Below are 22,169 nucleotides of genomic sequence, written 5' to 3' on the forward strand. Positions count from 1 at the left end.
ATCCATCCATCTTTTGGGGCCACCTCCTCCCAGACCCACCTGCTTCCAGACCCACCTCCCAAAAGGCCTCAGAGGTCTTATGAGCAAAAGAAGAGGGGGGCCGAGATGGTCAGGCCAGACGAACAGCAGGGCCACATGATCTCACAGGTAACAAGCACGATGTATGGCCAGGTACCCACCAAACCCCTTACAAACACTAACTCATTAATTTCCCCACAGCCTGCAGGATAAGTGCCATCGCCGTATGACAGATGACACCCCTGGGACAGAGAAGGCTTAAGTACCAGTGCCCAAACTTGCACAGCTAGGAAGTGTAGGTGGAGAAGTGGATCCATGCTACCTAAGCCCCAAGACTTTGCTCCCACCCCCGATGCCACCCTGATGCCCACACTGAGGGACCTGGGGAATCGCCTAATGCTTGCAGGAGGAATTAGGCAGTAAGTTCTCTGAAGCCACTCCCACGAGCTTACAATAAAACAAAACAAAAAGAGCCATACTGCCTGCAGAGGAGATTAAGGAGAATGGCGCGTGTGGGAGTGGGAGCGCACCTTCCACATTTATTTCCAAGTGTGAGCCCTACGAGGCACTCTGCCACCCCTCTTCTCGGAGCACGTTCGGCTTCCACATATGTTCCGTGTCAAGTGGTATTAGCACTCAGCCCACTGACTAACCAACATAACGATGCTGCTAAAAGAGCATCCTTTCCAGAGCTGTGGCCTTCAGAAAAGGCAAGGCAGGAAACAAGCCACTGAGAACCCCCGAGCTGGACCTTGGGTCGGGGTGCAGGGGGAAGAGATGGGTTAAATTCCCTGAGTCTGCGCTCAGGAGGGCCCATGTGAACCCAAGTCCTTCTGCTAGGGGACCCGGCCTGGCCACGGAAGCCCCAGCTGCTCTCAACACAGGGAGAAGAACCATAGGAGGGAGATGAGGTCCACCCCGATCGGTGAAGAGGACCCACCACACCCAGTTTCCCTAAAGAGGCCAATGGGGCAGAAGGCCACCGAGACCCCATTTTTAGCTGCTGTCCTTGCCCACATCGCCTCAGCGAAGAGTACCATGGAGCTCACAGGCCTTTGCTGCAAAGTTTGGAAAAACACAAACATCTGGAGTCGGGCTTAATGATAAATTACATTAAAATCACCGTGGCAACTCTGGCAGCTCACGTGCTGGTTGAGTGGCCCGGAGCTAACATTCTGGGTGGTATTTATCTTCTCCACACCTGCCATGGGTCTGTGGAAGACCACGGTTACGGTACTCCTGCTACTTTGCTGGTGGTTGTCGGGAAAGGCCACAAACATGTTCCAAACTCCAGTACAAGGTTTTCTCAGAAAACTGGTGCCAAGGAAGAGTACAGTGACCCCCTTTCTGGAAGTCAGCGAAGCGTTTGCAGGAAAGACCGTGGAACAGGAAGATGGCCCAGGCTCCTGCCACAGGGGGTGCTTCGTGGAGCCTCCTTTCCCTGACTCAAGGCTGCGGGGTCAGTTTCCGTTTCGCCAACACGCAGACGCAGATCCGAGTAGGGGAGGGTGGTACCGACAAGTGCCTGGCATAACCCTTTCTACGGCTCCTCCTCAGAGGAGTTCTCTCCCTGGAAGTATTTACCCCCACTACACGTTAGCATAAACTATCAGTGAGGACACCAATTTGGGGCGAAACTTTGGACCCCTGATTAAGCAGCAGGGTATAGAGTCAAACCTCCCTCATGAATCTCTCCCTCCTTTTTTTTTTTTAATTTCTCTAGAAGTAACCTTCTATCACCCTGAGTTTCTTTATCCACTAAGTGTAATCAGGACTACTCTCTCACTTAGAACAAACATTATGCTCTCACCCTTACCATATGATGTGGGGATTTACTTTGACCTTCAGGAAGCTGCTGCAGCCAGACGTGGTGAGGAGCCTGGTGACGCCTGGTGCCTTGAGGTCAAGAAACTCTAACCCTGCCCGGTCTTGCTCTGGGCCAGGTCAGGCTAAGAGCTCATGAGAGGAGATGGGAGGAGCCCTTCCAGGCCCCACTAAGGACAAAGGGGACTCTTCCCTTCTCTCCTGATAATGGCCGCACCGCTGGTCAGAGCTGTGGGTTGTCATGGTGATTCCCGGTGCAAGGGAAACTGCAAATGCAGCGATGCCATCAGGTGGCCTGTCTGAGCAACAGGACCTCCTTGGAGTCCACAGACACAGGAGGACTCTAGGAACTGGGTGCAAGCAGAGGGAAGTGGAGACTCTGAGAGACCAGACAGGGAAGCCATCACCTACTCTCGGGAGGTCAAAGGCCTCACCTAGTGGGACCAGGCTTGCTCCTTCTCTCCCTCAACAGCTACTAGGGTGGTCATTCACCTTTCTCTTGCCTCCTGCTTGCTAATCGGTCCTTTAAGAGGGGTGAACCATTCACTCGATGACCAAGCATGGCATGACGCCAGACTTTAAGTCTCGCTGAAGGCCTTCCTTGGGGAGCCCAGGTACACAAGAAAGGGAAGACGTCCTCTCTCAAGAGTGCATCACAAAACAAGTTTGCTTCGACTGCGGGGGACAGTTCTCAGCATCTCGCCTCGACCCAGTCCTTAAAGATGAGCCCCTCCTTCACACCCTCCCACAGGGGTTAGTGGGATGCCAAGGAACCAGGGGAAGTCCCAGGGAGACGGCAGCCCATGGCTGATACTGAGGCATAGCCAGAGGAGCTGGACAGTTAGTTCAGCAGCACCTGTTCCTTGGCAGGAGCCAGTGAGGACTCTTGCTCCGTGGAGCCCCAAAACTAGATCTGCACATCTGCCTGGGACTGGGGCTGAAACAGAAGTCTCTGGTGTGGACTCCAGAATTAGACCGCCTGCGTGCCCATCCTCTGCCACATACGTGCCGAGTGACAACGGCTGTGTTACTGAACTCTTCAATCCTCAGTTCCCTCGTCTGTAAAATGGGCCGTTCAACAATACCTTCCTCTTAGCATCATTGTAAAGATTAGAGAAGCACATAAGCATGTCAGATTGCTTTCTCACAGGCCCTGGAGTAAGTAAGTTTGAAACATACTAGTTATTTTGAAACAGTAAGTAAGTAGTCAGTACATGTGAGCGGCTACTATGAGCAGCAGTAGTATTACTTGTGAAACAGCTGATGAGGGAAAGTGAGCTACGGGAGTGAGGTTTTGCTTACTGCCCTGTAACTGGCATGTTGCTTGGCAGACTCCAAGATTCTCAAATGGTCTTGTCTGCCTTCCAAGAAAAGCAAACAACAGGTGCCTGGGTTGTCTTAACTTATTCCAGCCCAAAGACAGTCTGGCTTGGCTTAAGATCTCCTGGGGCCGGCTTCACGTCGACCACGGCCAGCATTTACACGAAAGCTTCTGCCTCAAATGACCGCCCACCCCACTCGGGTGACTTTCCTATTCCAGTGCATGCAACCGATGAGCACGAAACAAATGCTTTTTCTTTCCGGGGGAGCTGAAACGGCACAACTTACAGCCACCCATCAGCTGAGAAGCTGATGGTTCTAGAGACGTGCTGATGTCTTTTCTTGCTTTGGGAGAGGTTGACCTCTGAGCTACAACGTGAGACATCTGAGGGCACTTGACTGGCTGTTGTCTCAGGAATAAAGGAGCCGGTGTGGGCAGGGGAATGGACAGGAACAAGAGCATCCTAAGCACTGACCCTAAGTTTCTGGTGAGGAAGGGGACAGGTGCAGCCCGGGAGAAGAGGGCAGGTCACCTCTCTGGTCAGCCAGCTGCACCCATCCCTGGGGTTGGGAGCAGGTGTGCAGTGTCACGTCCTGTCCGAACTGTGGATTCTGAGATGTCTTTAAAATGTGGGATAGTTCGGTTCTCAGCGGTTTAGGTGGGAGTCTCTAAACACATTTCTGTCCACATGGCGCTGGACTTGCTCCCCAGTTGTCTGTTTTAAGGAGGGAAGCTGACAGACCACCACGCACTCCCCCAAAGATAAATAAGGGCTGTTACTAATAACCAATGAATATGCGTTTACACCATGAGTGTCTGCAGGAACTGAGCCTGTTTGGGATTAATTACAGGGAGACATACTAGTTATTTTGAAACATTTGAAGACTTTGAGAACAGCCTTTTCTGAGTTTCCCAGAAGTCATTACTGAGATTTAATATAAGAAAGAACTTCCTAACCTTCTAAGTAGCCAGTGATGACTTATCGCAAACACCATCAGTAAGAATAGATCGAATTTGTCAGAGGGAATGGGAGGGGTTTCTGCACCAACTGGGTAGGAGACTGTGGTTGGAGCCCTGAAGTTCCTTTGACCTCTAAGATTCTGGGACTTAAATTAAAGGAGGTGACTCTTTTGAGGCTGACACTCAGAGGACAGGGCGTCGGGGTTAGGGGATCACTCCCAGGACTGTTGAAGCTTTTCCACGTATATCCATTTGTGGCAGCCTCTGAGAAACTCTGAAGCCTAAGATATTCTACTCCTAGTGCTGGCCATCCGCTGGAACAAACCTATCAAGAAAACGACCCAGGAGGACCACCCAGGGATTGGGCAAATGTGGTGGAATGGCTGAAAAATGTGGAGAAATGGGACAAAGGGGTGCAGGCAGGACAACTCAACGTACCCACTTCATTACTGGCAGCCTCATGACAAGCACTAGAAAGGAAACGGCCAAGATCACTTCACGTGGCGGAGACAGCTTGGCTTTGTGATGCACCAATAATTTGAGAAACGGAGAGAGAAAAATAAACACAAACCTCTTGCAAAAAGCCTTCGAGTCAAAGGAGAGGAAATTACCCAGACTACCAGGGTATTCTAATCAGAGCCTTCTTATCAGAGTGTCTCCAGTCTAACAAGGAGAAATCCAATCTACAGGGGCTGGACGCTAAATTAGATCTAATCAGGACATGCTTTCCAACTGCTCAGCAGCAGGTCAAAGCCCAACGACGGGCTGCGGTTGCTGCTTCTTTCTGGAAAGCAAGTCTGCCTAAGTTGTGTCAACTCTTGGTCTCGTGTGAGGGGGGTGCTCTGTCTTCACTCCCAGCTACTCCATTCCATCTGCTTACAATTTTGGTGAGATTGAACCAGAGCTGCCTTCCCTGCCCGCTCAAAGTCCTGTGAGTTCTATTAATATCATCACTGCTGTCAGCTCGAGCTGGGAGACATTTCCTTTTTTAAAAAACGTACACACACACCACCCCCCACCCTACGCATTTATTGATCTTTGCAACCAGCCATGCCCTGTGCTAGGCACCTTGATGCATGCTCGGGTTCTCCTTAATGTATACAAGGGCATTTTCCTGTCCACATCAGACACGCAGATTGTAAAGGGCTATTCACCCCAGCCCACTGCAACACAACACCCCCAAATCTACCTCAAGGCCCATGATATTGTTAGGCTTCTTTCCAGGGATTAACAGCTACAGTTAGCTAGCCTTGTGGTGGTGGTGGTTATAGCTTACAGTTTCTTCGCTACAAGCAAAGAACACCATCTGTGAAACACCCAGCTCCCCGCAGAGCCCTACTGTGTCATTGTAACAAACAGCCTTAAAGGCTCACCTGAGGGGTGGGACCCTTGAAACCAATAACGCCCACACAGAGATTCACAGAGTGAGACGGAGGTGAGGGGGATACAGAGAAAAAGACACGGAATCTTCTTTCTCTTGCTTTCAGCTTCACTGAAACAAACGTGACTACTGCTTGTAGATGGACGAGCTGCCTGGAAAGCCGGTGGGCTTGATGTGCGTGACCGCACTGTCCTAGGAGGACCTGTCCCGTCCTGAGTCTTACAGGACATGCAAAGGGTAGGGAGTAAAGACGTCAGAAGGGAAAGGCTGAGGAAGAGTCTCACTTCCTCTTCCTTGAAGAGTCTTCGGGCATCACCCTGAGAAAGTGTTGCCTACCTTCCTCTCTCAGTTCTTGCGCCAGGCCTCCCACCCACCCCGAGACCCAGCTTGGCTCCTTGGTCTGCAAACTCCTGCTGCAGCTTTGCTTAACTGCACACGGGGAGGAGGAAAGCCCCTTCCTCACCGCCTGTGACTCGGAGATGGTTTTACAAAGACACACAGACACACTCGCTCACTCATCTGCACTCAGACGCCCACCTCTACTCAAAGGGCTGAGCGCCTTCTCCAGTCAGCTCTTCTCCAGTCTCCACACCGGTTTTGCTGTGTGACTGAGGGCAAGTCATTTACCTCTCTGAGACCTTGATCTTCTCCACTGCTCCCAGGATACTCAAGATCAATTCTCACAGGGATTGTGACGGTCACGGAGCGGGCAAGGATGTGGACGCGCACACATAAACTCCCATTCCCACAGCACGTGCACGTAGATGCCGCGGCTACCTAATCCCAAACCAGAGGTAACTACCCCCATCAGAAAATCTCAAAATACAGGACCAGCTAAGTTTCTCTCCTTGCCTCTCCACACCGGAGTTCAATTATCTTCTTCAAACATTTAAGCTCAAATGACCAGAATGAAATAAATGCAAATAAATAATCCCAGAGCTTAAAATTCGAGGCAACAAAACTTCCTTTAAATTAAATAAACACTTCCCCCCTCAGCCACATCTTACCCAGATAGAGTCACTCTGGTGACTGATTATGTTCCTCTGTGTAATTATTTCACCACCCCACCCCCACCCTTCTTCAAGGTCGCATGCCTGTCAGCAGCTCTGTTTCAGCTTTCTTGCAATACGGTGTGTCAATGTTTTAGTTCCCTACATTCCTAGCCCACTCCTGCAAGATGCTGCCCCTTGTAGGATTCAACTCAGGCTGAACTCCTAGCCCCCAGACCTCCGGTCAGTGACTCATGCCCACAGGCTCCTGAGCTGTAGCCCTTACATTTGTTCACATTGACCTTGGCCTCCCTCTGCCAACGCCCTGGCTTTCTTTACACCGAAAAGAGGTGATGGAGGTGTGGGATGGACAGCTCAGAATTGTTTTTTTCCTTTTGGTGTGTGTAAAGTCAAAGAACCATACAGAACATGACTCAAAGTCTGCAGGGAAGAGCCTGCCACGAGTCCCCGAGACATACACAGTGACAAGGGGCCTACTCACAGCAGCTGTAGGGACACCAGCCCATCAAACAGTCCCTTGGCAAGCTCGGTGATCTTGTTCCCATAGAGCACCCTGCAAAAGAGCGGAGAAGACAGCGGTCGCTGTGGAGGCAAGGCCACTGGAACCCACTCCAGTAGAGGCCGTCGCCTCGGCCAACTCCAGTGGGTGGGTGTGTGGGGTTTCTCAGAGCATCTCCTTCCCTGCCTGGCCTCACCCCTCCTCCTCACCAGTGGGACAGCAGGCGAGTGCCACTAGGGGCTGGAGAGACAGGCTGTGTGGGAGGCAAGGAGAAATGGGCTCCATCCTGTTTCACTCCTGGGCAGCCCAGTTCAATAAATAATCCACAGGGAGCAGCAGTCCCTTTGTAGTGTCTCCCCGAGTGGCTAATATGACTCACAGCTCGGCAATAAATAAGATGTGTAGGAAGCTGGCCGGCCCTGTGTCTTCTAGTCTTCAATGGGTATTGATCAGGTTGAGCCCAGCCTATAGAACGTTTCCTTTTACTCTCCCATCGTATCCTCGGAATTCCTGAGCTGAGTCCTTTAATCATCCATCCAGAAAGGGCTTTGGGCATCTGGGGTCCTACCCAGATGGCACAGGGACTGCTGAGTTAAGGACCGGCACTCAGGAAACACTGGAGGGAAGAAACTGTGACCTTGAAGTGATAGCCCCTGCACTCCAGCCCCTCTTTGAGCTCCAGGAACCAAGAAACTCTGAATTGTTTTACCCCTTTCTCTTTCAGACCTATAGGCTCCCTCACACTGTGTCTCCTATTCATGGGCTGGCCTTCAGGAACTTGGAGGTGGTGGTGGGGGGGCTTGGGGAAGAATTCTACGCTCCGCCTCTACAGCCCAGTGCCCTGGGGGTCCAGTTGGCCCTCCACATAGCTGCCGAGGACACCGGGGGCCTCTCTCTGCTCTCATCCATGGCACAGACCGCTTCTTTTGGGTCCAGCCTCCTCTGACATGAAGGAAACTGAGCTAAGGAGGGCTTCTTTCTTCTTTTTGTTTTTTCCTTTCAATTCCCTCTCGGGCCCTGAAGTACACTGAATGAATGCATTATTCAATCCCCACTCAGACTGCAAATCCAGGCTGCTACACGTCTTTGAAGAGACAAAGTATTAGGGTGAGGAAACAGTAAATGGGAGCAATAAACCAAACCCCGTATTTTCCAGACGCCACCAGGAAAAAGAGTGTCTCACTCAGCCGGCGGGTGTGTTTCATTAATGTTTCAACAAATTAATGAGTAAATAAAAGTCAGCATGATGGCTCAGGCTCACATTTGTAATTCATATTCATGTCCCACTGCTCACTGTGCCGAACGCTGTAGTGTCACTGTCTGCTCGTCTCGGCTGATGTCAAAGCTCTTAGTGCAGCAGTAGCTGGTGGGACCAGAGCCTTGCGGCAGGAGATCCTCATATGACCCATCATACCTCTAACCGAGGGGAGACTGAAGAGGGCTGTGGGTCTACCCTGGAGCAATCTGGGCGTAGAGCCACCCGGCTTTGCCCTCAGATCTCTCCTTGACTTCCTCCCACCTTTCAGGTCTGAGTGCACAGTGGGACTCTTCCTCGGGAAGCTTCTACTGAATATTTTAATATTTTTCACCACCTGTCACCCTGTTTTTATGTCTTCATCACTTTTCATTATGTCATGTTCTATTACTTACGTATTCATTTATTTAAACAGTTTTTTGTCCTCTACCTCTTAGCTCTCTTGAATGTCGGCTCTTGTGTGTGGTGACAGTATGTGGCTTGCTCATGGCTGGGTCCTTAGAGCTGAGAGCTGACAGGCTCTACATAGTATTTGTTAAAAGAATGAATGAATGCATATGGGCAAGGCTTTCCTGCCCTTTAGCTTGGCCACTCCTGACTTTGGGCTGGGCATGTTTGTGTTCCAAGCTCCGTGAGACCAAGGGGCTTGTCTATCCAGTTCACTGCCACATTCTAGGTGCCCAGGAGGCGTCACTTGAATGGGTAAATGCATACATTAGAGGTGAGGGGGCACTTCCCTTACAGCCCCGGTGTATTTCAGAACCGGCTAGTGGGATGGCAATTTCATGTTTGGCCACCAGATTTTGAATTTTTTTTTTTTTTCCCTTGCAGTCCTCAGATTGTGCCCAAGTCCCAGGAGAGGGAAACCATATAAGGGAATGGGAGGGTGGGGGCAGGGATAGGATCCTGGCAGCACACAGCCACTCTCTCTGCTCCTCGGTGATCTTCAGCACAATAAGCAGACACTAATCTCACATACAATCCTGTCTTTGATATCCCGGCCAGATGTTCTAGTCGATAAATGAAACTAATTTACTCTGCAAGCAGCAGGCAACAGCTGAATCAAGAGACTTCCCTGTCCTCAGCCCCTTCCCAGTGGGATGGGGCCAGGTGGGGAAAATGCCTATCTTGTTACCTGCCCACTCATAAATTAAGCAAACAGGTGACAGAGAGCAGAAAAGCATTGACAGCCTGCTTCTGAGTGTCCTCGCCCCTACTCAGTGGGCGGGCCATCAAATGATACAAATAATATCAACTGATGATACCTTTCTTGTGTCTTAGTGTGTATTTTTCACATTATCTGGAGAGGCAGCATTGCATGGGGATTGAGAGCATGGGTTCTGGAGTCTCATTGCTTGGGTTCAAATCCTGCCTCTCCCAGTTGTGGACTTCGGATAATTATACTTATTCCACAAGCTTTATTTTTGTGCAATTTCTATGCGCTAGGTACTGTTTGAGGTGCCAGAGATTCAGCCAGGATCAAAGCGGATAAAAGCTCCTGTCTGTGTGGCGCTTAGATCACCTGACTCCTTCTACGGTAAAAGACAGATGAGGACGGAGTCTGTGTTTTAGGGTGTTCTGAGGATTAAACCAGCAAGACCCCCGAATGCCCTAAGTGCTTCATAGGCACTGCCAATTATTTTCATCACGGGCACCACAGAATGCGTGGTAGGCAGGAAAGACAGCACGATCCCCGTTTTGTCTGGGGGGGAATATAGAGTAGACTCAAGTGGCCTCCCCTATGCCACGTGGCGAGTCACTGACAGAATCAGGACAAAGCTCCACGCCCTCTTGCCCCTGTGGGTCTCTGAGTCCCTGGTGGGCGAGGCTGTGGTTCCACCCAGTAGGCTGCCCTAGCCTTGCAAAATCCAAGGGAAGAAGACCTTACAGGAGGGGGTGGATGCTTACTCCGAGCAAAGGCCATGAGGCTGGTTTGGAGAAAAAGCCTGAAAATCAGGGAAGAAAATTAGCTTCTGCCTTGACCAGGTCACATAGATGGGCGAAATGGGCACATTGGTAATAGACATACATTATTACCATTCCGTCCCTCCAGCTCCCTAGAGAGCGCTGCTGAGGCACGCGGGCGGGAGGGGAAAGTGTGGGTAGAGCAGAAGATGCATTTGAATTAGAAGCCAATAACTGGGAAGGCTGCTGGGCACTTAATCAATAAAAATAATGCATTTGGGTTGTAGAAATATTCCCCAAGATCAATTTCCCCTGAAGAAATATTTGTTTCTTTTACCAGGTTGCCACAAGTGTGTAAGGGAGCATAAAGCCTTGATAAACACCTCCTGAAAAATATGGACCCGCCCTCTCCCATTGCCAGACCCCCACCCCCATGCGACTCTGCCCCCACTTACAGTGACGTGAGTGATTTCAGACCCTGGAAGGCATCTGGGGCAATGTCCGATATCTGATTCTTGCTGATGTCTCTAAAAAACATTAATGGGAGAGTCTGAGAGCACAGCTCCAAGGTGCGATACGGTCATTCCTCGGTGTGAATCAAGCACTTCAGATATTTCAAATGGTGAGAATTAATCAGTTTATTTATTCATAGTACAAGAGAAAGGGCTTAAAGACCATTCAGTTCAACTGTCTCTTGATGAAATGTACATTTGTTTCACTCTCCCTGCCTTTCAAAGAATGCTCACCCACAGCACCTTGACTTTGACATAGGACTTTGCCCGTGTGAGCCCTTCCCTTTGCAGGGAAGACTGCGCCCAGGCACCTCAGGGCCTTGTCGCATCACCAAGCAATTACAGTATAAACGAAGCAGAAGCTGGCCTCACCCAAACACAGGCCAGGGTTCGGGCATGCATCATCTTCTTGTCGCATGCCTCAGCCAATGCTGATTTTCTCCCGCAAGTTGTCCTGAGTCATTTCACCTCCCCAGTGACCTTTCCTTCCTGACCTGGAAAAAGGTTTTGAGCAGAGACTTTAGTCTCTGTCTGGTTCGGTGCGTCCTCCAGGTCACGTGATGCAAGCACATCATGAGATTCTCATGGGACGGCTCTGAGATGCGGATTTGTCACTGGCAGCGCTCCTCAGACGGGCACGAGCCCAGGGAGGGGGGTGATGCCCAGGCCTGTGGGGTACCGTGGATGGGAGGCTGCGTGACAGAAGGCAGCCACCCTGGCCGTGCTGGTGCAGAGGAATGGCCCTGGCCTGGCTCCTCCTTAGAGCCGAGAGGCTGCCCCTTTCCTGCATCGCAGTGACTTCTGACCATCCAGCCTCTAGTTGTGCTAATGGCCCTTCACTGAGGCGGAAGCCTTTCTCTGAGTCCTTAGCTCGAGGGCAGCCTCTGGGCTCCTATCTTTGGAGGGTGAGCTGCTCCAATTTCCAGAGACAACGCACCTCTCCAGGTCTTTTCCTTTAACAAAATAAATCAATGGGTCTTTGCTTTTGTGCAGGAAAGAGAGAGCTGGGGTCTTGGAGGGTCAACAAGGAGGAGACAAGGGACTATGGCGAAGAAAGCACATCTAAGCAGATTCTTAAGCAACTGCCTCCGGCGAGGCCAGACACCCAGCCCCCAGCCTCGGAAGCACCCTCCCCGGATCTGTTTCTCCCTTCCTTCTAATCGCCTTCGAAGGCCTGCGCCGCCACCGCTCCTAGGCCTCTGCTCCCTTCCCTCCCTGGATCCAAAGCCAGTAAGTTGAAAGATATTTCACAGGTTAAGGCTTCTTAGGCACAGCTGTCGAGCTTATCCCTTTAGCTGGCAAGATCGCCTCTCACAAATCCACAGATCGTGCTCACAAACTCGTCGGTTTACACCAGGCTTTTCTCCGGCGCTCCACTTTTGTATAAGGGTCTTAACAAGCAAATGCACTGGATTATCCTACTCTTGCTCGCCCTCCGCCCGCCTGCCTCGCAAGGCACCGTCAGGCCAGCGCGCGGGGTCTGTGCTCGGATCAGACTGCTGAGCAAGCCCGGGGTTTTGTTCTGTTTTGTTTTTGGGTTCTGTTTTGTTTTCCTGATCATGGGATGTCCCTTCAAGCTACTTAGACCTCTAGCGTGAAGGCGGAAGTTCTGGAACGGGGGTGGGAGAGGGGAGCCCTCTGCCTTAGCCTCATCAGGGAGAAGTGGTGTTCAGGCCACAGCTAGCCTTTCGGACACACTTGTCTCTGTAGCACGGGAGGGAGGTCTTGTGGTCTTGGAGATGATGGGGAGCAGAAGTGGACAACTGATAGTTTAGCTAGGAATTGCCCTTGGTGGTCACTTCAACTTAGTTCTTAATTCTGCAGGAAGCTAATGGCAGCCCAAAGAGGTGAAGGGCCTAGAGCCACAAGTGACATGACACAGCTAGGTATTTGGCATCTCAAGTCTCCCCTCACTTCATGACGACGGATGCACGAGGCGGTGGTGCTGGACAGAAGGCAGGCTGGGGAAGGCTGCTGCCACTCACTGACCTCCATGCTTGACCCTTCCCGATCCACAGCGGGTGGCCCTGAGCTGACTCCAGGAGTCTGGGTCACTCTTGCTTAGTGGTTCTCAAACATCACTGGGGTGTTTATTAAAGTGCATCTCTAGGGAGTCTGCTTTGGCAAGCAGGGGGGAGGGGGCTAGAAACCTGTACGTGTAGCCCATCTCCAGTGATTCCTGTGCACACGGTCCTGGGGTCATCCTTTAGGCCACAGTGTTTTCCCATCTGGTCGGTCTCAGATGTACTCCAGTGCCCCGGGGCTTACAAACTGGGTGGCCAAGAGGCAGGACTTTCCAGATGGTTCAGAACCAAGGTGGCAAATTCCCTGCGCGCAAGGCTCAGAGTGGGGAATACAACTGTGGGACTCTAGCAAGTGCTGGAGCCTGTGGAATCCTACTCTACCTAAGAGCGTGGCAATGGGAACCAGAACAGAAAGAACACGCCTTTCTGGCCAAACCACACAGGTGTGGCCCCCATTTGCCGGCACCACCAGTTAACCGGCCCCGTAAGACCAGGGGCTTCTCTCTACTGCCTACTAGTCTCCTCAGAAATGGCTTCTCTACTGTGACACTAGTCTTTACCTGGAAGTATTTTTTTATACTAAGCTGGCCATGAGAAATAGGGACAAAGTCATTCATTCCAGGAGAATTTTTTTTTTTTTTTGTTATTAGAGATAAGAGGAGGGTGTAGTCATGCATAGTTGAGGGGAAACTTCTTTCTGTTAGAGAGACTGGTCATGTCCTCCTAGGAGGAATTCACACTTAGGGTTTTAAAATCCATTCTCACCAGGGGCCCTACTTCTCCCAAGCCATCATACTGCAGTCTTGGTTTGTGAAGTTCTGTTAATTGGAAACATTTTTAAGTGGTCTCTCTTCCCTACCACCATCTCCTTGGGGGAAAAAAAGGGCATCATAATAAACATCAGTAGCATCAGAAGTGATCAAAAATTAAATGCCCTTCCCAGGTCGTGACTGAGAAGGGCTTATGAATTTTGAATGCACGGATCACGGCAACTCCAACGGGATGAAGAAACGACAGTAAAACATAGCCAAGCTCTAAATTACCTGGACTTCACAAAAAATTAGAGCAGTAACTTAAATCATGCAAGAGATATAGGTTGGGGCAGTGACTGAACTTGTCATTTTTCACTGAAATTACTATCTGGCTGCATAATCAAGCCAGGCTTTAAAAATGAATTGGGCGGGGGGGGATGGAGTGAGCTGGGGAAGCAGGGAGACCAGGAGATTAATGGCCCAAGGTTTTAAATATTAAGGCCTATATTTATACAGCTCCTCCAGCAAGAATGCTGCCAAGGGGAGGGGAAAAAAGCACGTGCTCAGGGCTGGCTCATTATGTTGGTTTCTACTTCTGGAATCGTACCAGGAGAAAATCTTGTTTGGTTTGGATTTCCAGGGAGATGGGAAGTTGCCTTCCCAAGATCCGAGGGTAAAGCCTACCAATGCCACTGTTTCTTGGGGATGTTTATTTTTAACATAAAAGGAGTCAGTAGACACTTAACCTCTTTAATGGAGGCCCTCCTACTCAAGGGAAACCGATGAATCAGCCTTCAGCGGAAGGGCGCAAGATCGAGTCTATGCATATTTCTACCTGCTCTTTCTCTGTGGGGGCCAGAGAGGGTAAGTAACTGGGATGAAAACAGCGTTTTGATTATGGGACTATGATAAACGATTTCTTAGTCCAGAAAAGGGAAAGGTGTCTCCTTCCCAGATTCTTAATATCTATGCTGGCAATGGCTGGGCCATTTCTGAATCCTACTAGCCTCCCTTCCAAGTGCCCTGGTCTGAGTGACTCACAGAGCAGGGTTCAGGGCAGTCATGGGTTGAGGAAGGGCAGTGATGATGATGTTGCCACAATGGCAGGGATGAGGGCCATGATGCATGATGCTGTCAGTGGTGCTGTGGTAGGGAAGGGACAGCAGTGTTGGTGTCCCCCAGGTATGGATAGGATACAGTGGTGGCAGTGATCCTGGATGCAGTGGTAATGGGGATGGTGGGGACAATCACAGGCAAGACATATGTGGTTGGAGGATAAGGAAGGGCCCAAGGCTTCTTATCTCACTTAGAAAGAACAGAAAGTCCTTACCATGGTCTAAAGGGCCCACAGGATCTGGCCCCTATGCGCCTACCTCTCCGACACAACCCCCACCGTCTCCCTCACCCTCCCGTCCTCCTTGCTGCTCTGCAAACCATCCATGTACGCTCCCCAGGGCTCTTCACTTGCTCTCTCCTGAGAGCTCCTCATTCTCACCCTTCATTTGGGTCACCCGCACAGAGAGGTTGCTGTGGGCCCTTCCTTTGTCTTACTTTCTAGTACTTACCAATTTCTGGTATTTGTTTCTTTTCTGTGTTCTCCCACTCAAGTATGTAAGCTCCGGAGAGCAGACTTTGTTTTAGTGCCCACTCTGTCCACCGAGCCCGCATTCCTGCACGTGGTAGATGCTCGCTCTTTGTAGGGTGAGTGTGTGCGTGGCTGTAGGCACGTTGGTTAGGGTGCCGTAGTCTGACACAAGGCCACTGTCCCAGCTTTACTGACACTCCTATTTCAGGTCCATGTGAGGAAAGTGAGGACCATCGAAATGGTGGTGTGGGTTTGTTAGCCAACTCAGCTCAGCTCTCACTCAGATCATTTTACTTTGCCCTAGTTGGAGAGCCCCTTAGCTCTGAGGTGTCTAAATCCGTATACCTCACCATCTGAAAGCAGCACTCCTGAACCGTACCTCCCAATCTTAGAGAGCGTTCCAGGTCCGACGCTGAACTCTCCAGGAAGAAGGCGATGCAGGCTGTCAGCGGGGCAGGTTGCCCACGACCTAAGACACGTTACCCCCCAAATGAGAACAGCGGCCTCATCTCTCCCCAGGGGAAACTCACATTCGCTTCAGTTTCTTGTACTGGGTGAAGGCTCCAGCAGGGATGGATTTGATGGAGTTCTGTTCCAGGCGTCTGAGAAACAGAGCAGAGAACAGTCAGTTAGCCATCCGCCTGTCAAGAGGTGGTGGCTGAGGGCCTTGAGGGCAGGACGGTCCCTCTCAGCACATGGCGCCCATTACTGGTTACGGGACACCAGGCAAACACTATGCGAAAGCCAGAGACTCGAGTTCTGCTGGACAGAGCACCCACCTCAGGATCTAACTGCCCTTGGAAAAATTAGAAAAGAGGACTTCTCCTCGAGGATTCTGGCTCTTGCTTATTATAAGCCGTCTTTGAAGGCAGAGGTCTTCTTCAGAAAAGCTGTAGCCCCAGAGTGCTGAAAAAGTCAAAGGGATGAAGGAAAGAAGAAGAAATGGCCTGTGGGCCGGCAATGCCCACCTGCCAGAGAAGCCTGTCACCTTTCAGTTATTAAAGACTCAGGCCCACGGCCACAGGGGCACCAAACAGGCAAAAATGACAATGGCTGACTTCATTTCTGGTTTGGTGTTTTTTATTAAGGTGTAACTGACTTATTAGTTTCAGGAGTACCACAGACAATAAACAACAACATTTGATAACTGTTTCTGGGTTTTTCAATGGGCTGCTCTAAAGTGCTGGACAAACGACCTTCAAGTCTTTAGGCTCCCAGCCTGACACTCTTCAAACCAGCCCCCGGTACCTGAGGGCCCTAGAATCCCTGGCTTTACCACGTTACAGACTTTCCTGAAGAGCCTCCTCTCCTAGGATGCTGGAATGACAAGAAATGCTGCAGGCCCAGGGCCCAGAACTTCCTTGAAGAGAAGGAGCCTCGGGCAGTGAGCAAGCATCTCAATTCTTTGTTCTCTTGCCTCTCTGATGACTTCCTGTCATCAAGAACAGGTGTGGTGGGCCCCAGGCCTGAGTGGGGGGCAGGGCCCTCTATTAGAGGTGACAAGTGATGCCCTGGCCTCGGCTGAGGCCTCAGCTTCTCCTCGTCCATCTCCCGTTTCTCCAGGGCATGGATCTTTTCATCACCTCCTCATTTGGCATGGATGTTCCCGAACCCTCAGCTGGGAAGACACACAAAAAGGTGTGTGCAGGGAGGGACCGGGGGCGGGGGGAGCAGAAGGAACAGACGGGCGGAAGTGGCTCCCTTGGAGGCTACATCTAGTGGATGCATTTCTGGCTGGGATGAACCCATTCATCTTGAAGAGTAATCCCCGCTGCAGAGTCGGGGAGACAGTCGTATTAATTTGTGCCTCTGCGATCTCATCTTCATTGGGGGAAGAGAGTATTTGTTACTGGAACCGCTAATGGAGCAGTTTGCCAGCAATTTTCCCATTTCAAACAACATCTCAGCTGCTAATGTGGAATGGTTTGTCAGGCCTACCCATAACACAGACAAATCACTCTCCAGGCCAAAGGAAGGGTGGGGGGAGGGGTGGAGAAAAAGAGGAAGGGCGGGTGGGAGGAGAAAGGGAGCATCAGGACAGATCATTCTTGGCTGCTGGATGAATAGAGTCTACAAATGAGACTGCCACGGTCTATTAAGGAAGCCTTTGTGGCCTGCTGGAGGGGGTGGGGAGCATGCTCGGCTGGGCATATGGGCACAGGCTGGCTGGACGGGGGCCTGGCTAGCTCACGGTAAGGCACAAGAGCAAGCCACCAGGTCTCCGAGTCTGTGAGCTACCGGATCCAGCCACCCACGGAGGCAGCAGACTCGGGGCAAGCTGCCTTGACTGAGAAGTTCCAAGGACATTCTTGTTTTCCAGCTGAGCAGAGTTCAGCAGGGATTTCTCAGCCAAGGCAGTGGCTCTATGGGTCTCGGGGGCTGCCAGTCAGGTGGAAAACACTCTCCAGGAATCCTGTGATTCACCTGCCACTTTGGCAAGGGACTGTGGCTGGATGATTCCTCTGGGGAGAGCCAGAGGGCAACCCCCTCAGTTCTTGCAAGAGGATCCACCGCTCCCAGCTGCAGGCCAAGAGCCCATGCAAGTCAGGTCAGCACTGAGTGTGAGGTCAGCTGGCTGCCTGTGCAATTCGTAATCAATTAACCTCCACTTTAGTGATGGGCGTAAGAGCCAAGGGAGGGATGGACCAGTGAACAATACGTGGTACCTTTCCCCAAGGAGTTTAATAATCGGGATGGTGACAGCCCAAGACGGTCCATCACAGAACCAAATTCTATGGCTAACATAACAAACAGGAAGAGCTATCATTTATGAGGCCAAGTTGATTTATGTCTGTTATCTCTTTTAATCCTTACATTTATGAGACAAGCTGTGCTGGCCTCATGTTGTGGATGCAGAAAAGAAAACCTAGAGGGATCAGGTAGCCTGTCCAGAGTGACAGAGCTAGTAAGTGGCAGAACTGACATGTATCTCTGCCCATTGGACATACTGCCTTTCTTTCTGAAAACAGAGAAACTGAGGCCTAGAGACTAAAGTGACTTCCCCAAAGTCACAGAAGAGTTTGGGAGGTTAAGACCCCCGTGCTGATGCTGAGACATCAGGCAGCATCTGCAGAAGTCTGTATTTTGTAAAAAGGTTGTAGGAGTTGAGGGAGATGCAGTATAGTTGCGAATATATATAAATATGCAAATCGAGTGCAAAGGTGTGATTTTGAACAAAAACCTCCAATCTCCACAGGGAGGCTCTGTGCATCCTGTACTCGTCAGACGCGCACACTCTGGGGATGGCATATGTCTCTGCAGCCTATCCACTTCTTATGCTGCTGTGGGTCCCGGCCCGACACCGGACCCCCTATGGAGTGCCAAGCCCATGGCAAGTGCCACAATGTGGGTAAACCTTGCCCCAGGGGGCGTCAGAGTCTGTTTGAGGGGTGTTGTTGTGAGTAGTCAGTGTTCTTCCAATGCGAAGTAAAGGCGAGGGCAGGGATAATGACAATAGTAAGAACTAATAGCTACCAGGTGCTCGTAAGTCAGGCATTAGGCTAAGAGTTCTCCATGGTTTATCTTAATATTTACACCTCTGTGAGGCCAATCCTGTTCATTATTACCATCCCCACTTTAAACATGAGAAAATGGAGGCTCAGAGACATTAAGTCACCTGTCCAAATTCGCGTAGCCGGGAAGAGCTACAGCTGGGAGGAAACTCAAGTTTGTCCCATTCAAACACCTGAACTCTCCGCCACTGAGCTTTGCTGAATCCCGTTTGGAGCGGAGGCATCTCCACTTTTAGTCATTGCCAAGTCATCCTCAGGGAAACGGCCCCTTTGTGAAGGAAGTAAGCCCACGGTGCGTGCGCACACACGAAGCTTCTATGCAGCAGACAGCCCCCGGTGGCTTTTATACAGCCTGGAACAGGCATGCAAAGATCCATATTCCCAGTGACAAAAATTCGGCGTGAAGGATGAAAGAAGCATTAGCATCAGCAAAAACTGTCACATTTAGAGAGGTGTCTGAAGCCAACAGCTGTTTTAGGTCTCTCTTAAATGGCACATGTGTCTTTCTTTGGCAAACATTCTTCAGGCTGCAAACTGATTTAATAGAACTAGCATAAAAACAAACATACAAATCAAACATCTGAACATCTTCCGGCCCCAGTAAACACAATGGGAACATCTGATGGGGATTTCAGCCATTTGCGCTCTGTATTGATTTGCCCTAGTTTCTCCGTGCTTCCTTAATGATCTGTCATTTGCAAACATGCGACAGAACACAATATATTTCCAGCAGTGCATAAGTCAACATGATGCCGGAGAGACTGGCAGGGGCACGGCAGCGTGAGGGCATGGCTACGAGTCACCGATAGAGAGATTCTGGAGCTGGGTTTGAGTATCGGTGGCAAGAAGGACAAACATCGACCATTTACTGTGAGGGCTGTTTCTATGTTAGACACTGTGCTCTTTGCACGCCGGCTCAGTTTATTCCAACAATCCTACAAAGCAAGTATTATTATTAATAGAACAACAAAGATGAGGGCTGCAGGCATATGTGACATGAGTCATTTGTCACCTGCTCTGTAGAACCCCTGGCACTTGCCGACAAAAAGCAGAGGAGCGCGCACAGAGCCGGACTGGCTCTCTGGATTATGTGCATATGCCCAGATGCCTCTCCCAGAGAAGTTTTTTTTTAACCATCTTAGGAAAACAAAAATGGAAGAAAAATAGTATGGGAACTTGAGACTCAACCATTCTCTCATGTCGTTCATGTGACCCCGCGCATAGGCTTTTCTTTTTAGGCTCCATTCAGTGTCTTCCAAACATTGTGCTAATTTTCTGCACAATTGTGCTATTTAATCTTCATAGAAAATCTCTAGTAGGTCTGATGAGCCCCATTTTGCAAAGAGGGGAGCTGACTGGAGCAGGAGATGTTAAGAAAGGTGCCCTAGGTAAGAGGCAAAGCTGGGAATTAAACCCCGGATTATTTATCTCAAGTCTCTGTTCTTAATTATTCTGCTCTTCATCCGCCTCCCCTTTATTCCGCAGCCCTATCCTGCCCTATCTCCCCTCCTTCCACATAACAGTCCCTCAGAAACCTGGTGCTCTCAGAATATTTAAGAATCTCTGATGTTGATGGCTTCCAGAACCCTCCAGTCCTTTTGTTCTATTGGCTGCTTTTTTTTTTTTTCCATTCTCTTTTTAAAATCCCCTGGTGGCCAGTATAATGGGAGAATATTTGTTTTTGTTAAGCAGATAAACCACTATTTTTCTCCTCACCCCAGATAAGCAATGGAGTTGAGGTGAGAGGATGGCTACCTTTCCCCCAGATGCTTTCACTCATGACTTGACCGCAAGCCCATCCGCGGCCTTTCCCTAGCAACTGAATTGAGCTGCTAGAGCAGAGGACAAGAGACACGCTGGATGGCACTGTGTGGGGGGACAGAGCAAACTGGAAGAAGATGGGACAGAGATTAAGAGGAAGCTCTAGGTACAGATGGTCCCCTTGAGCCTTGAGGACCTGGAGGGAAGACAGACCACACAGGAGAGGAAGGTGTGAGCCCCTGGCTCTTCCCAGAATCTGTCCCTCCTAGGGGCTGGAGCTGGTTCAGAGAAATGACAGAAAGCAGCAAGAACTGTGCCATTGGTGGGAGCTCAGTTTCGAGGAAAATGTGCAGGGAGCTGTCTCACCGTGGGTTCTCTGGAAGAAAGCTATTTTTAGAGGAATTGGCTCTGCTATGCGGGGAGACCAGTACACAGTCCCCTGAGCTGCTTCGGCTTTAAAAAAAATTCTGAAAGAGTTTGCCAGATTGCTTTGCATGAGAGATAGCCCCTCCTCCCCCAAATGTTGGAGGGGGGTGCAGAACCCCTCCGAGGTGTTAGAGCATCACTACTGGCTAAGGATTGCGCACAGGGCCTGGAGTGCCTGCTGGGGTGCCAAGCATCCCTAAGGAGAGAGGGGAAATCTGCAATGTATGGGTGCCATGGACACGAGGCAGAATTCCTGACAGTAAGAAGAAAAAGTCACATTCATATGTCTTTGGGATGATAAATCAGACACTTCCTATTCATCCTGGGGTGCGTACAGCAGTTGCAACTTTCTACTCACTGTCTCATCTTTCAACCTCCCCCATCTGCTGGTCTTCTCTCCCTGCTAAGAAGAAGCATTTCAGCAGCTTTCAAGACTTTGGGCCAACACACAGGTCCCCAGGCACGGGCTTTGTTGCTCTGAAGAATGAGCAGGTTTCTTCCTCAAAGGTCTCTCTTACATGTCACCTCTCCCTGCACCCTCGTAACCATAGAATCTTGCCTCTTCTGCTGTAATGTCTCAGCTTCATTTCATCACAGAAGGAGAAATCCTGGGCAATCTGTCTGGTGGGGCGTGGGTGCTCGGCAAGCTGGGGTAGCCTTATTTCCATGTCTGCATACATTTGCATACAGATGAGCTACAGCCAGGCTCCAAACTGATGCAAGGGGCTAGCCTGGTTCTTGAACCTCTTCTCTCACCCATAACCCTCAAGAGCCTGACCCAGTGTTATGGAAGGTTCGCGTCTGCAGGTAGCTCCAGCTCCTATGATATGGTCCAACCCTTCTCACCCAGCCTAATAAAAGTGGAAGTGGTAGTAGTTTAAAAAAATGTGGTAGTAGTAGTACTAGTACTAGCAGTAGTAAAACAACAACAGTCCTGGCTAACAGTCCATCCTATGTGTCAGACGCAGTGCTAAGCATTTGATGGCACCCATTTATTTCGCTTTCACAAGAACTGTTAAGAAGGTACCATTGGCCTCTGTGTGTTTTGGTTGAGTAGAACAAGACTCGGAGAAGTTATTTACGAAGAGCTAAAAGGCAGGGCCAGAGCTAGTATGTGGATCTAGCTCCCTGAGTTCATGGTCTACACTCTTAAGAATCCAGTTGCGGTTTGTGGCTGTTTGTTTTTAGAAGCACTCTAGCTAGGTTGGTCATTCCCAGACTTCTAGAGTTCACAGGCTAGGTGGTTACAGACCTTTTATTTTGCCAGGTAAGGTGCTCTCTGTGTGTGTTATATATACTACATGTTTATATAGAGACATACATTTATAATTACATAATAATTACACAGGTAATGAAACACATATTTATCACGTACATGTGCACACACACACACGTGTGCTCTGCCTTCCGTGGCCGTCATTTCA

At 50.2% G+C, this 22,169-nt stretch overlaps 1 protein-coding gene across 1 annotated transcript in view; it reads right to left on the reverse strand.

Moving 5' to 3' along the window:
- Positions 1 to 22,169, reverse strand: part of SLIT3 (slit guidance ligand 3) — a 594,031-nt gene that overhangs the window by 94,106 nt on the left and 477,756 nt on the right. The window contains exons 10-12 of the mRNA XM_026510940.4: positions 15,577 to 15,648; positions 10,629 to 10,700; positions 6,996 to 7,067 (exon numbers count right to left, since the gene is read on the reverse strand). Coding sequence (XP_026366725.3) covers positions 6,996 to 7,067; positions 10,629 to 10,700; positions 15,577 to 15,648 — 216 coding nt within the window. The remainder of the gene's footprint in view (positions 1 to 6,995; positions 7,068 to 10,628; positions 10,701 to 15,576; positions 15,649 to 22,169) is intronic.

The sequence above is a fragment of the Ursus arctos genome, unplaced genomic scaffold (assembly GCF_023065955.2).
Source record: "Ursus arctos isolate Adak ecotype North America unplaced genomic scaffold, UrsArc2.0 scaffold_15, whole genome shotgun sequence".
NCBI classification, from domain to species: Eukaryota; Metazoa; Chordata; class Mammalia; order Carnivora; family Ursidae; genus Ursus; species Ursus arctos.